Source organism: Bufo gargarizans, chromosome 6 (genome assembly GCF_014858855.1).
Source record: "Bufo gargarizans isolate SCDJY-AF-19 chromosome 6, ASM1485885v1, whole genome shotgun sequence".
NCBI classification, from domain to species: Eukaryota; Metazoa; Chordata; class Amphibia; order Anura; family Bufonidae; genus Bufo; species Bufo gargarizans.
In genome coordinates, this window is record NC_058085.1 from 199296854 (window position 1) to 199314712 (window position 17859).

At 45.6% G+C, this 17859-nt stretch overlaps 1 protein-coding gene across 2 annotated transcripts; it reads right to left on the reverse strand.

Moving 5' to 3' along the window:
• Positions 1-4427: 4427 nt before the first annotated feature.
• On the reverse strand, positions 4428-17548 carry RPS24 (ribosomal protein S24). Of its 2 annotated transcripts, XM_044297879.1 has the most exons (6): positions 17461-17548; positions 16323-16388; positions 15947-16156; positions 14286-14396; positions 12158-12175; positions 4428-4503 (listed from the first exon to the last, which is right to left on the reverse strand). In XM_044297879.1, exons 1-5 carry the CDS (start codon positions 17461-17463, stop codon positions 12170-12172), a joined length of 396 nt encoding a protein of 131 aa, XP_044153814.1. In that variant the 5' UTR covers positions 17464-17548; the 3' UTR covers positions 4428-4503; positions 12158-12169. The 2 variants fall into 2 exon arrangements, with proteins under 2 accessions (XP_044153814.1, XP_044153811.1); XM_044297876.1 differs by lacking the exon at positions 12158-12175.
• Positions 17549-17859: the final 311 nt, after the last annotated feature.

Genomic DNA, 17859 nt, shown 5'->3' on the forward strand with positions numbered 1-17859 from the left:
TCAAATACTCCCTTTAGGGGTCCCAGCTAATGTATGTGATTAAAACTACATCTTTTATTATATTCCATTAAAATGTATAACAGTTTTAATCTTACACATTTTTTTCTTTTCTATCAGGAACATTTATTATTTCACTGATAACGGCAGCAATCAGGTCAGTGCTTTATATTGCAGCACTGTGTTGTTAATAAACACTGTTTTACGAGTTAAGTTGTGTCTTATTATCTTAGGTCATCGTCTCCATTTATCAATACCTTATTATACTTTTTCTTTATTACACACTAGATGGTCTTACCATGTGCAATATATGTCTTTTTGCTGTTGACAGCAGCGCAGTTTTCTGGAGGCGAGGCCAGATAGTCTGAATTGACTGCAGTTGTCACTGCTTTAGATGCTCACACATCCACACAACCCTCTTACATCTGAATATACTGGAGAGATTAGTGTATCAATTCACACAGTTCGTCACCCACACACTTGGCTGCATATGTATCGCACTGTCCCTACAAGCTCACCCTCTCAATTGTAATTGGTGCCCTACAGCTAATCCCTGCCTATAAATTTGCAGCAAACACTACCCATCCCAACATGTGCAGCTTAGGGCTCTTTCACACTTGCGGCAGGACGGTCTCCCTGTCGGATCCGTCCTTCCGCTGTTTCGCCGGACCACCACTACGTCCCCATTGACTATAAGGGGGACGGGGGCTGAGCTCCGGCGCAGCACGGCGAAAGCCGCCGGACTAAAAAGTCGGACATGCAGGACTTTAGTCCGGCGGCTTTCACTGTGCTGCGCCAGAGCTCAGCCCCCATCCCCATTATAGTCAATGGGGACGGAGTGGCGGTCCAGCGGAAGGACGGATCCGACAGGGAGACCAGCCTGCCGGATTCGTCCTGCCGCAAGTGTGAAAGAGCCCTTAGTCAGGGGAGTTTGGCTTAACCACTTTCCCAGCCTCTTGCATAACAGAACTCTGCCTTGTATTCTCAGAGCGCTCCATCGTTCAATGACCTCAGATGCGCTCCATCCGCCACATCCCAATCAAGCTAAGAGACACTGCAGCATTGTGCACATGCCTCAGCAGGACGGCTCTGGCTGACTGCTTCCACCAAGTGATACATCAAAAACTCCAGTATATATATTTGATATATCATACGTATGGGGTGGGATCCCAACTCCAAGCAGCACCACCTAATGTGCCACACTGGTTTATTCCGCTATCAACGCTTCCACGAAGTGGAAGGAAGACTGCCAAATAGTAAGAACTGCAGGCCCCAGCCTAAGCCGGGACAAGGGCCCTTGTTGCCCCTGCTGTCCATCCTTAGCCCCTGCTGCAGGAGATACAGGCAATCTTCTCCTGTCTTCTTTCTCTGTATGTTAACCCCCACCCCCACCCCGTAGGGGCAGGAAAACACAGAGTACTGGGGGCTATTTAAACTCTGTGTTCCTAACCATATAGAGGTCAAGGGTCATCTGTTTCCCCATTTCATCCACGACGGCCACAAAGTTTTTTTCTGCTATATAGTCTGAAGAATTACCATTAGGGCTCAATTCACACCACATGGTCACCATGCCCATTCTCCAGACCACAGTGCACAGGCACCAGATGTGTGAATACCGTATTGCAGACTTGACTGGGTCTGTGATCTGCAAAAGATAAGACATGTCCTATCTTTTGCTGTGTGTAGGCACGGACCAGAAAGTCCAAAGCGTTTCTGATGCATACCACCGCTCCTCAAAACATAGGACATTTTGCCGTATATTGCAGATCACAGACCCATTCAAGTCAAGGGGTCCGCCTCTGCAGCACGGTCATGGGCACTTTATGTTCCTGTGAATGAGGCCCTAGACTTATTCTGATTTGAGTCTATCATTTTTCCCTTCAGACAATCAATATCCAATTCTTTACTTACTACCACAGAGGATTGCAGCAAAGACTGCTTCCAAGACTTTAAAGAAGCTTTCACTTCCAACCCTTACTATTGCTTTAATACTTTTAGACATACTGTTCGAAAACCAGCATATTCTACTTTTACACTGTAGTTTGGTGCAGATCCGTCACGGATCTGCACAGATAATACAACCGCATGCACCCATTCAGAACAGATCAATTTGTATCATCTTTAACATTGCCAAAACTGATTAGTCTTAACCACCATTGAAAGTCAAATGGGGGACGGATCAGTTTTCTATTGTGTCAGTGGAAACGGATCCGTCCCCATTGACTTACATTGTGTCAGGACTGATCTGTTTTGGTGTCAGTCTGACAAAACTGAGCCAAACGTTCACCTCCAAGGGGGAACAGAGCCAAACTGATGCATTCTGAGCAGATCCTTATCCATTCAAAATGCATCATGGCAAAACTGATCCGTTTTGGACAGCTTGTGAGCCCCGAAACGGATCTCACAAACAAACCAAAACAGCAGTGTGACAGTAGCCTTATACACACGTAGCTGACAAACAGGCTAGTAGTAATACACCCCACAGATTCCATACTTTTTATGCTTCGACTTGAAGGTCACATTTCCTTCTGCTGCCTAACAAAAACAATTCCCTCTCCCCCATGATGCAGAGATGTGAACCCCCCACCGTATACAAAAGCACATAAGCCAATTTAACTCGTTTGGCACTGCGTCTGTATGAGAATCCAGTAAGGCTGTGCAGGAAGTTATGTCAAGAGGCTGAAAGTAACATCGCCAGCAGACTGCACATTCCCCAGGACCAACAGGAAGCCACCAGCAGACATGTCAGACACTAGGCAATATTGCCACAATTACCTCACCGAACTGGGCCGCGGCACAGCGGCTCCCACCATAGAAAAGGGACTTGGATGGAGATAAGGAAAGGTAATTCATCAAGTCATGCTGCTGCATGATAGGTCCCTTACGGTAAGGCAAGTCCAGAACTTCCCCAGCCCCTAAGTGTGAACCTCTTATGCACCTTCGCAAGCGCCCCCTCAGAACATCCTATCTGGAGGATAGAAAACCTCAGATGGTGCATGGACCATTTTATTTTCTCAGGTTTCCTTTCCTTAATGGGAGGTTCTACTCACAAAGGGCACTGTCATGGATGAGGTGTGGGGGAAAAAAAAAAAAAAGTCATAACACTCCAAAATAGTATAAAAAAATACAGGTTGCCAAGCAAAAAATTTACCCTCACACAGTTACGAAGATTATGGTATGGGAATCAAAATAGCAATGCAAAGAAAAATTAACAACAAAAAAAAACATAAAACGCAGCATCTCTAATCATACTAACCCGCAGAAAGAAATTAACATATGTATAGGGAATGCTGTAAAAATGAAATCCTTGAGACTATGGCACAGTTGTGTTTTTTTCATCTAGGAAGGTAGGGAGAAAATAAATAAATAGGCCCAGTTCGTAAAAAGGTATCGTCTAGTTTTGAGTGAATTTCAAGTTAAAATAGATTCGCCGCAAAGCTGAATTTCCTTATGCTTTGTGGTAGCGAATTCATTTTCCGTGAAATAGTGTATAAAATAATCACCCAAGTCACCCATTCGCTTGAAAGGCAGGATGCCACCATCTTCACTGAACATACGGGCCGACGTGGTGACATCACGGGCCACGCGAGATTTCAAGCCAGATCTTGAATCAAGATGGTGGCAGCTAGCCTGTCACGAGCAAATGGATGAGGTAGGTATTATGCAATTTATTTTGCACTATTATTTCTATCAGATGCCACGATCTGCTATGAACATGGCATCTAAGGGGTACAGTGACAGTGCAATTGCCACTCACCATTATTGCACCCACTACTTAAACAAATGCGCTTTGTGATTAAAGTAATTTGGCGAAGCAGTCGAATCAAATTTTTTAATACTTTGCTCAACACTGGTGTTGACAGGTTTTTCAAACCAGCACCTGGATCTGGATACTTTTGTAATTGTATGCAATTAAAACTGTATTATAGCCGAGTTATTAAGTGAAATCCATCTGTACAGCACCACTTGCTGTTTGGGCTTTTTCTCTGCACATGCTGAGTCCTATCCTGCAACTGCCACTAGCTGCAGCAGAAAGGACCCCCCCCCCCCCCCCAACATGCTCCCTGAGCTGCCAGCTTGAAATAATCTAGCAGAATAACTGGAGCAATGAATGGCAAGACCTCTGGACCCATATGAGGTACAGGGATGGTTCTAGCTTTGTTAGAAAGAGGCTGTCATGTCTTATGAGGTGCGATTTTCATTTTTGACTATCATGGGATAATTTCTTTATGGTGTTAATATGCCGAGCAAATCTTAACTGAGGAACATTTAACATTGTATAACACTGCACACAATAACCATCTTGTATCCATGCATGTAACTTCCATTGCTGTATCATGGCTACTCTGTAAAACTTACAGTACTTTATATATTTCGCTAAATATTATATATGGTAATTGTGTATGTAAAATCAGAACAAAAACAGGTAATCAATTTTTATACATTTTTATTACAAGAACAGAAGTATAATCTTCATGTGGACAGTCATGGGATCCTTTAGTCCTTCTGCAAAATAAAAATAAAAATACAATGAAAAGTACATCTTAAGCTGGTTTCACATCATGTTTAACATAACACTAACAATGCTATACTGAAAAATTGAGGCAGCAAACAGAAGTGAAAAGAAATCCATAGGGAACATTGTGTAAAAATAAATAAAGACTGGCAGAACTGTGTTTCTCTCTCCCCCCCCCCCCCCCCACCCCCTTTCCCAATTCAGATTTTTTTTCCCAGCTCCCCACTATCATATGCAATATTAAATAGTGCCATTAGAAAGTACAAATTGTTCTGCAATAGTTAAGCCCTCATATGGCTAGGTGAATGGAAAAATAAAGTTATGGCTCCAGGAAGCCAGGGAATGAAAAACAAAAATGGAAATAGAAAATCGTGAGGTCTTCTAAGGGTTAACAGGTACTGCACGTGCAGATTCTCACAACTATGAGGGATTTCATGGTGTTTTAACAGCAGTTAGGAGAGTGTGTGCCCAGCTTTTACATGGTGTGTAATATAGGGCTAAGGACAGGCCAGAAGGAGCAGCACTGACATATCTGATATGGCTAAATGCGTAGCTGCCTTGGTTTTTACATTTAGTGTTAAAAAGGATATTCTAGGATTTCATATTCGCCCCACATAGCAGCCATTGGGGCCAGTAACTTCAGTGGGAGCAGTGCTGACAGATGAGGGTGCCAGACCCCTGCCAATCTGACATTGATGATTTATCAATATCAAACCCTGGAGTACCCCTTTAACCAGCGACCCGATTCTCACTATTTAAACACCGAGGTGGCTGCATGCTACCACGTCTCACCCCCAGAGATGGGAAACAAAAATGCAACAACTCCACATGCAAGCTTGCCTACCTAACCTCCCATTATTCTTAATTGCCTCAAACAGGACTCCCAAAAATGTTCTTTGGGAAGGCTTACTTCCTCACAAGCTGGGGTTCAATCCCATTATGGCAATGAAGAATACATAGATGCATAATTTACATGGCAGGTAAAATTTTGCCTCCAAATTAATCATTTTGCAATCTGGGTTGATACAAGGCCACGGGACTAAAGAAAATTTGCTTCATCATGCTATGGGATTTTTCTGTTTCTAAAAGGGAACCTGTCACCAAAATTTTGTATATAGAGCTGAGGACATGGGTTGCTAGATGGCCGCTAGCACATCCGCAATACCCAGTCCCCATAGCTCTGTGTGCTTTTATTGTGTGTGCAAATGAACCCGAGATGAGTCAGAGCTTGAAAATATGACTCTTCTCTGGTCACACAAGATATGACTCTTATGTTAATTTGTATATGTTTAAAATCGGGTTTTATACACAATAAAAGCACACAGCTATGGGGACTGGGTATTGCGGAAATCTAGGAGCCCATGTCCTCAGTTCTATACACAAAATCCAGGTTCCCTTTAAACAAGCAGTATGATGAAAGAAAAAAAAAAAAAAAAAAAAACACTATTCTCCAGGTACACAGTAAACACCACCATGCAGACACTTCCTCAGGAAGGGTCATCAATATCAGACCAGCACCCTCGATCAGCCATTGTGCAAGTGCTGCAACGTTTACCTACTCGCTGTCGACATTGCAGCGGCAAGCAGTGTAATTTCAACTGCTCAGTCATTCAATGGGAAGGAGTAATTACACTGTCTGCTCCTCCCTGTTTTAGTGAATGGGACGGAGTAGTTTTAATTACACTGCTCGCCGCTGCAAAGTCAGCATGCAAACAGTGAAGAGAAGACAGCACGAGTGCTTCAAACAGCTGATTGGTAGGGGTCTGACATGACACCCCTGCCCATCTGATGTTTACTACCTATCCTGTGGATAAGTCATCAATATAGGAAACCAGCCAACCCCTTTGGGCCTCATGCACACAGCCGTTCCGTGCATTGGAGACCGCAATTTGAGGTCCCCAAAGCACGGCAAGACCAGAGCGGCGGCCGGGAAGGATCGAGACCCATTCAACTTGAATGGGTTTGTGATCCGTCCACACCGTATAATGAAGGCACGGACTGGAAAACGGTAGCACTCTGTAGTGCTTCTGTGGGCCTCCGTTCCTCACAGTTCTGGATTGGGGACCCATTCAAGTGAATGGGACCACATTTGTGATGCAGAAGCACACAGCTGGCGCCCGCACATTGCAGACCTGCTGTTTGCGGCCCGCAATACATCCACGGCCGTGTGCATGAGGCCTTAAACAGAGCTATTCTGTACACAAAGTCATCAGCAAGCTTATAAAACAGTTACATTTTCATGCAAACCAGGAGCTACAACAAAACAAGTACCTGTGAAAACTATCCCCAAACTCACTGGGAAAGTAGCAGGAAAATAAAAGGGTAATTGATTAAACCTAAATCAAGAGAATCTTATCCCGCTACCAGTAACACAAATTGGGAAAACCCTACCAAAAATTTCACTATTGTAGAATTTTAATGGTTTGAAGTAAATCTTGTTGGCGCACAACTCATGGGACACAATTGTATTTTTTTACCCCTTAGTGACAGTTTTAGGCTGTGTGTTCCAGCAGTCATAACTAGTTTTTTTATAATTTTTATTTTTGCGGGATAATTGCAAGTTTGAGGAACCATTTTGGGGTATATTTACTAAATCCCTTGATTTTTGGGGGGAAATAAAAAAAAATAATGCAATTTAATCTTGTGTGGAATTTATGGTGTTCACTGTGTAGTATAAATAAGTTTATTCTGAGGGTCAGTAAAGAGATTATGCCAAATTTCAAAATATTGATCAAATCGGTGGGGGTCCATCACCCCCGCCGATCACCTGGTTGAAGAGAAGGCCACACTCCATGCGCAACCTTTCCCTTCATAGTTTTCCTGCTCACAGTAGACATTGCAGCGTTGAGCAGATGTAATTACAAGCCGTCCCATTCACTTCTATGGGACGGCTTGTTCCTATACACTTGAATAGAAAGTAGCCATCCCATTGAAGTGAATGGGATTGCATGTAATTACATCTGCGCAACGCTGATGTCGACAGAAAACAGGTAAACAATGAAGGGAAGGCAATGCTTGCATGGAGCGCAGCCTTCTCTTCAACCAGCCGATTGGCAGGGGTGCTTGGCGTCGGACCCCCACCGATCTGATATTGATGACCTATTGTGAGGATAGGTCCTCAATATTAAAATCCGGAAAAAAACCTTTAAGGATACTTTACGTATGGACAAATGGGACAATCAGGAAGAAGTGTTTTTAGGAGCCAAAACCTACTCTGTAAAATTGACACCGATCACCCAATGACATGATACCTGAAGAAAACATGTGCTGGGATTAGGGGTGGGCGATATGGCCTAAAATCTATATTGCGATATAATTTTAAGCATGTGCGATATGCGATATATATTGCGATATATTGTTTTCTATATTGGGGGGGGGGGGGGGGGTGTTTAAATTTTATTTATTTTTTACTTTTTATTTATTAACTATTGGCCTCCTTAAGGGCTAGAACCCTTGTCATATTCACCCTAATAGAGCTCTATAGAGGACTTTACACTCTCCCTGCTGCCCTGTGCATAGTGCACACAACAGCAGGGAGCTGACCATGGCGGCAGCCTCTGATCTGCCCCCTTCCCCAGCCTCTGAACTGCCCCCCTTCCCCAGCCTCTGATCTGCCCCCCTTCCCCAGCCTCTGATCTGCCCCCCTTCCCCAGCCTCTGATCTGCCCCCCTTCCCCAGCCTCTGATCTGCCCCCCCTTCCCCAGCCTCTGATCTGCCCCCCTTCCCCAGCCTCTGATCTTCTCCTCTCCCCAGCCTCTGATCTGCCCCCCTTCCCCAGCCTCTGATCTGCCCCCCTTCCCCAGCCTCTGATCTGCCCCCTTCCCCAGCCTCTGATCTGCCCCCCTTCCCCAGCCTCTGATCTGCCCCCTTCCCCAGCCTCTGATCTGCCCCCCTTCCCCAGCCTCTGATCTGCCCCCCTTCCCCAGCCTCTGATCTGCCCCCCTTCCCCAGCCTCTGATCTGCCCCCCTTCCCCAGCCTCTGATCTGCCCCCTTCCCCAGCCTCTGATCCCTTCCCCAGCCTCTGATCTGCCCCCCTTCCCCAGCCTCTGATCTGCCTCCCTTCCCCAGCCTCTGATCTGCCCCCTTCCCCAGCCTCTGATCTGCCTCCCTTCCCCAGCCTCTGATCTGCCCCCCTTCCCCAGCCTCTGATCTGCCCCCCTTCCCCAGCCTCTGATCTGCCCCCCTTCCCCAGCCTCTGATCTGCCCCCCTTCCCCAGCCTGATCCCTTCCCCAGCCTCTGATCTGCCCCCCTTCCCCAGCCTCTGATCTGCCCCCCTTCCCCAGCCTCTGATCTGCCCCCCTTCCCCAGCCTCTGATCTGCCCCCCTTCCCCAGCCTCTGATCTGCCCCCCTTCCCCAGCCTCTGATCTGCCCCCCTTCCCCAGCCTCTGATCTGCCCCCCTTCCCCAGCCTCTGATCTGCCCCCTCTGGTAACGCAAACCCCCCCTCCCCAGTATTAATCATTGGTGGCAGTGGCCACAGGGTCCCCCTCCTCCCCCCCATCATTGGTGGCAGTTTGCAGTTCCGATCGGAGCCCCAGCAGTGTAATGCTGGGGCTCCGATCGGTTACCATGGCAGCCAGGAGTCACGCTGCTGAAGTCCTGGCTGCCATGGTATGTTAGTGAGCAGAGAGCAGCGCATTATACTCACGTGCGCTGTGGCCGCCGGTCGCTCCTTCTTCTCATAGGTCTGTGCGGCGCATTGCTAATGCTGTAAGCATTAGCTATCCGCCGCACAGACAGAAGAAGGAGCGACCAGCAGCCACAGCGCACGCGAGTATAATGCGCTGCTCTCTGCTCACTAACATACCATGGCAGCCAGGACTTCAGCAGCGTGACTCCTGGCTGCCATGGTAACCGATCGGAGCCCCAGCATTACACTGCTGGGGCTCCGATCGGAACTGCAAACTGCCACCAATGATGGGGGGGAGGAGGGGGACCCTGAGGGATATGGCCGGCACATTCATTGGTAGTGCAGTGGCCACAGTCCCTCCCCTCCTCCTCCTACTCTGTCCTCATTGGTGTTCAGCGGCAGCCGCGCACAGTGGGGAGGGAGAGACTCCCTCCTCCCCCCTCCTCCTCCCTCCACTGTGCCGGCCGGCTCAGAACATGGTGCGCGCGATCATATCGCGGTCCGGCGATATAGGCGATATGGCGAAAATCCATATCGTGGCCCAAATTCATATCGCATATCGCCTATATCGCCTATACCGCCCACCCCTAGCTGGGATCATAGTTTTTCTAAAAAGACCAGAAACGCATACTTTCCACGTGCACTGCCACAAACCTGAGTGCAAATTAGATCTATTTGTTCTCTCCACTTTGACAGGGCCAGTCAGTCAAAATATCATACTTGGCCATGTCAAAGTGCAGAGGGCACAGCAGAACCATTAGGTGTAATGGCAACGCCCTTGTTGCTCATCTGCATATATTAAAACTTTTTTTCAGTAATGTGAGCGCATGTGAACCGCCTACAGCTGCAGCAGGTCAGCCAGGTTAATAGGTACAAATCTGCTGACAGATGGAAGCCTAAATCAAACTTATTAAGCCAAAGAAAAAAAGGTAGTGTCATTTATAGCACACAGTGAACACCACACAAAAACTTAAAACCCAAGGCGGAATTGCAGGTTTGTTTTTTTTCCCCGTCCCAAAGAATTTTTTCCCCCTTTTGAATACACGTTATGGTAAATGGTGCCATTAAAAATAAATCTTGTCCTGCAAATGAACAAGCCCTTACAGGTCTAGGAACACATTTATAATTGAAAAACAAGTGAATTCAGGTGGCAGGGGATAGAGAAGTAGCTCAGAAGTGAAGTTATTTTCCCTAATAAGATATATTACAAAGTTTCCTATATTGGCTAGTACTACTGGTTTCAAGCAAAGTTGTGTGGAAAGTTAGATCCTTTACAGAGGAGAGGTCACAGGTCCTAACATGTCTGTTTTAGTAGCTACTTGCATTCCATATGCAATACTTCTGAAGCTTCTAGGCTTCACAGGTGTGCTATTCCTGTTATTTTTGCCAAACGTTTATGAATTGCCAGAAGGTCCAAAAGGGTGTTACCAGTAAGTGGGATTGTCCCTACACATTCTGCTACTGGCAGCACTGATTGCAAAGTGTCACGCTGTGCATGGACATCCCAACTGTTAATACTCAGTAGGACAGTTAATTCAGACTGCTGGTATTCAGTCATAATAGAAGTCTATGGCCAGAATAGACTTCTATTATGATGGAATGCCTCTTATAGGCTTCCGTGGTGCATGGCGTCATAGAATTCCTTTATGGTCTGTGGGTAGCAGATTTCATAACGGGATTCTCAGATAACCTGCACCTTGGACACTGAACTTGAACACAAGTTCGCTCAACACTAGTCATTAGTTCCCCATCGTACCTCCATGCTATTCTGATTTTACAGAAGGAAATTCTCTGCGCAGTGTGACAGCTTGTACCGCTCTGTAGCAAGGAGCCATACAGGGCTCTGCGCCCTAGGCTCAGACATGTGCACGAGACTCTACTTAGGTCTTACACCTAAAACCGGCCCATTATAGAACACTAACATCAGAATGAGAAATCCAGCCTGCGCACTTCATTCCCCATTATGGGCAGAGGCACAAGAGCGTTTAATGCGCATGTGCCGGCCTGTATATCCCAATGTAGCCGGCCTTGTCGCTATGCCCAAAATGAGGAATGAAGTGCGCAGGCGCGGCAAATCTGTTGAACAGCGCTGGATTTCTCACCAAGAGGAGGATGTAATCAGAAGAACCTAGGGCGGACCAGAGGGGTGAAAGGGGAGGGGTTTCGTATGAAAAGCACCAAGGGGCCTGGGCACTGGCCGCATGAACACCACCCCTAGGCACCTTCAGAAGCCAACATTGAATAAAAAGTGTTTTTCTGAGAAAATCGGCAATGGACAGCATAATGGAAGGTAGCATTCTAATATGGGGAATGTAATGGAGATCCTGATGTTAATGTTCTATAATGGCGATTTTAGACGAAAGACTCCAAGTAACTCTAAAAGCTGACTGTTGACTGACAGGTTTGACTTCTTCGAACTAGCAGGATACTTTTTTTTTTTTTCTAGGTAAACACATACACAAAAATTTTATGAAAATGGATGATACATCTATTAACACATTATAAAGCATAATTTATGGTCCATCCAATAACTATGCAATGACAAAGTAGAACTCCAGGCAAAATGTTTATTCTCTGACTTGCTAGAAAGTGATGTAAAGTGACCAACTCTCTAATCTCCAACTGACAGAGGACGGGAAGTCAGTTACGTCTCTATTCATTCCTACGAGACCTAGAGTGGGGCTCCCATAGGAATACATCGAGAAACTGACTTCCTGTCCACACAAGATGCAGAGTCCGTTGGAGAGTCTGCTTGCTGGTCACATGTATAAGGAAGGTATATCTCACAGTCACTGGTAAGAAAATGACATTCACCACAGATTCTCATGTACCTTTCTAACTGGTCAGAGAATAACATTTTTGGCAGGAGTTCTTTAATGTCAGAAATGAAATGCTTGTTACATCAACTCACATCCAATGATTAGAACCTAGTAGTCACATGCAAAACTAAAATGGGACTGTGTGTGAAGCTCGAGGTTGCAATAGGGGATCACACTCATGCAGTCACTATACCTGCTGATCACTTCATTTCTGAAGGAGGATGCCAAGAAAGTGTGGAACAAAAAGGCAGAAATAGTCAGCACAAGATACAGAAACTAAACACTTCCCTTAATAAGTAGAGCAACTAAATAGTTTGAAAGAACACTCACAAGTCATCTAGTTCCCTAATACAGCACAATAAATGATATTCGAGCAAGAGCTTAAGCCGCATCTACACAGCCCAATCGGCGGCCAGATTATTGGGAACAAACGATCTTTCCTGATAATCTGCTCACGTAAACTGTGCCGCTCATTCATCAGGTGAAACTATCTTTGGTGCAGACAGCTTGATCACTGTTTATGGGCAGCAGATCATGCTTTTCCCCCCTATAGGAATGATTTAAGAACTCCTGAACAAAACAACCAGTGGCAAAAAACTTGTGTCCTGCATTTTTAGTTCCCATATACACTATCAACCAACACCTGGAGCTAGTGTTTTTTTAGGGCAAAAAAAACAAACACAGGGCCAAACTAAATCTAGATGTTAAAGCACACAGAGATCGCTGTCCATAGGGAACTTAGTAGCTTGAAAATAGTTTCCAAATCACTGCTGCAAAACCCTAGACACTCACTTGTCTGCAGCGATTAAAGCCCTTTCATCAGTTCAAACATTGTAAGATAACTATCAGGCTGTGTAGAGCGGGGCCCCGGGATCTCACTGTACTTACTATTATTCCGGGGCGCCGCTCTGTTCACCCGCTATGTCCCCCCATATTTTTGCTGACTTGGTAACACTGGGAGGAGCCTGTTATTTTTCTTCCTGGGCGTTCCTTCTCCCAGGCTGTAGCGCTGTCCAACTCCCAGGCTGTGAGTTCTGCGCTGCGATTGGACAGCGCTACAGCCCGGAAGAAGGAACGCCCAGGAAGAAAAATGGCAGGCTCCTCCCAAGTCAGTGAAAATATGGGGGGGGGGGGGGACGACATAGTGGGAGAATGGAGCGGCACCCCGGAATAATAGCAAGTACAGTGAGATCCCAGGGCACCACTTTGGACCGATGAATGGTCCTCTAAAATCACTCCAGCAATACTCACGTAGCTGAAGAGATTTAGAAGAGACTCAAACTACTCAAAGCATTCACTGTGGACAGTGATTTTTGTATTGCAACAAAAGGTGTACGTACAGACCCAGCTTAAAGGGAAGGTGTCTTCAGAAAATGAGATTTTTCTAAATTAAGTGTTAACGTTAAAGGCTATGGACCCCTTCAGGGCATTCTTTTTACATTATTGCATTATACTCATTTTGGGCAAAAAATCTTTTCAATTGCTTAACTTTAGAAAAGTTTACAGAGTCCCATCACTTACACAGTTACAAAAATCATAGTTAGCCGTCTAAACATGCTCTGCTGCCAGCAAACAATGGTTCTTCAGGGGCATGAAAGATGGCATTAGCGATCACTCCTCCCCATACTGTGCATGCAGCAGTCTCCTTCACCGACGAGCAGGCGTCTGGTAAATCTAACTGTGTAATACAGCCCTTATTTAAGCCCTATTCTTATTAGCTTGATGAGAACTGAATCTAGGTGCAAGTGAGGTTTATATGCCACCCCCTCCACCATCAGCCCTGGCACATCATTTATGCCAGAAAGTGATGGCTGAAATCTATGCCGGCTATGAGCTAGTGACAATTTCATTTCAGGTGCACAGACTGCTGGAGGATGCAGCAGCAGTGCAGGGAAAAAAAAAAAAAAAACGGACTGGTGTAAAATGCTGGACCTTAATAAATCTTAGTGCATCTGAGCAGTAGTTTCTGTGCTGGCTACTGGACAGCAGCAATCCAGGGTGAACCCGCACCACAACCACTGATCGGACAGCCATCCTGCCTGAGATACAGCAGCAACTAAGCAGTGAGCAATGGGGACGACTAATACGGCTCATGTTCTTCGGGCTCAACACATTAAAACAATACTAATTTAATTTCAAGAACTCAACACTATAATTTATGTAATGGAAAAACTAATTTAGCGGCCTCTACATACTAATCCTCTATAGGAAGTGTTACCTTCTGTACATCAGAGAAGGGAGAGTAAAAACGAGAGAAATGGGAAGAAGTTATTGTGACACTGCTGTTTAATCGACATTACAAGCCATTGTCTTGCACTTACCTTTTTACCAGCACCCACACTGGCTTTAGCTGTACCCCTAACTTTCTTCATTCTGTTCTTCCGTTCTTTACGCTGTTTTCGGGAAGTCTTTTTCTTCTCATAGAGACCATGCTAAAGGAAAGCATAATAAAAGTTATCCTTGCATCCGTAGCAACTACTCTTAAGTAGTGTTGAGCGAACTTGTGTTTTAAGTTCGGCGTCAAAAGTTTGGGTTATCGAAGTATCCGGTTATGGATTCCGCTACCACGGACCATAACGGAATTTAGAATCCATAACAGGATACTTCGATAACCTGAACTCGAACTTTAGACACAAGTTCGCTCAACACTACTCTTAAGGCGTCCACACACACACGAGAAACAAGTAGCCTGAACTTGTCCATTTCAGTAGGACCGGCAAGTTATCAAATGTCTATTGGGGTGTCCCAACAACCCCCAACTGGCAGATGTCAACAGAAAGAAGGATTGGACATGTTAAACACCAACATGCTTAAGACCACTGACATTTTCTCCAAGCTTTATGGCCATCTTAACCATCTACAGAATTAAAAAAAGGGGTTGTTCTGCCATTTATATTGATGACCCATCTTCAGGATAGGTCAATAATACCTTATTGGCAGGGCTCGACACCCGCCACCCCTGCTATCAGATGTTTGAAGAGGCGGCAGCACTCCACACGAGAGATGCTTTCTGTTCAATACACTGCTCATAGTCTTAGAAGTTTTGTCAGTGCGGTGTAACAAGTACTCACTATTCACTTGAGAGGAGCGAGTACTTGTAATTACACGACACTGCAGCTCCACAGGAGACGACGAGTAGTGTAATGAAGAGGAAGTAGCGCTTGCATGGAGCGCCACCTCCTTTTCAAACAGCTGATCAGCGGGGGTGCCGGACCAGCGCCGATCTGATACTGATGATCTAACCCTGTGATGGCTAACCTCCAGCAGTGGTAAAACTACAACTCCCAAGATTCACATTTGATTGGCTGTTCTCAGAACGCCATAGAAATGAATGGAGAATCCTGGGAGTTTTAGTTTTACCACAGATGGAGTGCCAGAGGTTAGCCATCACCGATGTCCTAACCTGATGATAGGACATCAATATAAATGGCAGGACAACCCTTTTAATGAAAAATTTACCAGTAGTATAAAAAAAGATCATCTGTACTTACACCCAATATATATCTGGGGGCGCACTTTACTCTGCAAAGGTTAAATAGCACATAAACCTTGTTAGAGGGCTTGTCTAATAGATAGATCGTAAGGGCATAAGCATGGCAACATTTAAACTCTGCATCAGAATGGAGAACCATCCATAAGAGCTCCTCCTTGGGGTTTACAAAGGACTGTCTATCGAAAAAAAAAGTCTTCAGTAGACTAACCCTCTAGTTCCATTTTTCCCTCACTTAAATGCGAAAGTGTTCATTGCCCAACTACCACAAGGAGGACATGCATTGGAGAAAATGGCGTGCGACTATCCACACCGACTTGCATGTACATTACATGGAAAAGAAAAGCTGTTGTGTGAATGAGACCCATATTTAAGGTTTTCACATACTACATATCCCACTTCTTCAGAAGCTATAGGCTAGACTGTGGCAATGGGAATCGCATTGTAGATTGACAGGGTCAGAAAAAGCTTTCAACAGTCCTCGCCCATTACCCTGGCCAGTCTGTGTTTGGGTTCATTCTTCTTTGCATAGTCTAAAGAATCGTAGATCATGCCAAAGCCTGTAGTCTTGCCGCCACCAAAGTGAGTTCTGAAACCGAAGACAAAGATCACATCTGGGGTAGTCTTGTACATTTTAGCCAGCTTCTCCCTGATTTCGGTCTTTGGGACAGTAGCTTTCCCAGGATGAAGGACATCTATGACCTAAACACAAAAAGCACACCACACAGATTTTAGGAAGAATGTGGCCACAGGACTTGTTACAGAAATAATCAAACCCATCATGATCCAAGAATTCACATAGCTCAAGTAAGGTTTCTTCAGGCATAAAGATGGAGAAGACATTACTTAGGAGCACACAGGGGCTTACCATTTGCTTCCTCTGAAGCAGTCTGTTGGTCATGAACTTCCGAGTTCTAACGGTGACGCTGTCGTTCTGAAATAGAAGTAAACGGGATATTTTATCAAGGTGTTTATAAGCTCATATAGAGAAGTCTTCCATAGTTACATTACACATTTATTTCTCTCATGGACACTAAGGCTTTCCTGCAAAGCTCCTCTAAGCAACAACCCCAAATTGTCTCCTGCACCACTTCTGGAGGTGGGGTTGATGTTCTTCAATGGTGGCACTAAGGGGAGAAATGTGAGAAAACTATACAGTGGATGTCTCATCTAGACAAGGACTGCAACAGAAACACAGAATATGGCCACCATTAAGATAAAGGTAAACCATGATACTGCAGTTCATCAGTCTGGGTGGGGGTCTCCGACTCTGCCATGACACCTATATATACCACTGTAAAGAACTGAACAACCCATAACTGCACCAGATGCAATAGAGCTGGTTGTCCAACCTGGAAAATAGCAGTCACAGGAGAGCCTGTGCCTTACAAACAGCTGATCAGTGGGGGTTCCAGGTGTTGGGCCCCCATCAGTTACTGATGCACTATCCCAAGGTATAGGTCATCAGTATATAAATCCGGAAAAGCCATTTAAAGCGTCATTGTGGTGTGTTCCTAGATATCAGCATGCCGACCCCAGGGGTCTAATAAGGCACTAATCAGCAGAGGTGCAGCTGCCAGGATCACCATGGGGACTCTTAGCGAGATCCAGTAGGTTCACTGCTCTCCTACCGATCTGGAGGATGAACTGCAGAGAACTAACATCTATCCGCATAACATTAACAGCTCTGCTACATCGGTACACGGGCAGCACACACCAAGCAAGTCCAGATATACCCTAGCAGCCACTGAACCAGCAGAACGGGGGTGAGCAGCGCCATAGACTACACACACGAGCGGCGGCGGAGCAACTACAGCCCGCCGGAGTGCAGGGACCGGCACGCTCCAGGCCCAGGGAGTTCACACTGCAAGGTTATATGGACGAAACTTCTCCAAACACAGCCGCAGAAGTGTGCGCATCTCCACACGGCGTGCTCATCCGAGTGCGAGGCAGGATGACACGGATATTCCACGGATTGTACAAGATTACTAAGCGGAGACACTCACCATCTTGGTACGGTTTCTCTCAGGGAGGAAGGAAAGAAAGAACGACCCTTCCTCAGCCAATCATATCGTAGGAGTCACAGGAAGTGAGCTAGCCGTCAAGAGCCGTCGCGAGGGTCAAACATTGGTTGAACGAGCTGTCAATCATAGAATAGTTTCCTCCCACTTAAGGGGGCTGCGGGGAAAGTTCGTTCTTTGAGCCTTAAAGCCCTGTGCAGTCTTCTGTGTGCACCACCAGCCGCATGATTTTCACTCCCCCTGTAATATATACTCCTTCGCACACACCTTTTTGTAGAGTTTTTTTGTCATATTTTTGAAGGTATGTTCACACAGAGTAAAAAAAAAAACATGATGTGGCATATGCATAATTTTTAAAGTTTTTTCCTGATGTCTTTTTGGTAC

Excerpts from the sequence above, each read along its gene's own strand:
- RPS24 (XM_044297876.1), bottom strand. Across the intron at positions 16,157-16,322 it reads TGCTTCAGAGGAAGCAAATG|GTCATAGATGTCCTTCATCC; the intron begins GTAAGCCCCTGT and ends TTTTGTGTTTAG. Across the intron at positions 14,397-15,946 it reads CCAAACACAGACTGGCCAGG|CATGGTCTCTATGAGAAGAA; the intron begins GTAATGGGCGAG and ends GCTTTCCTTTAG.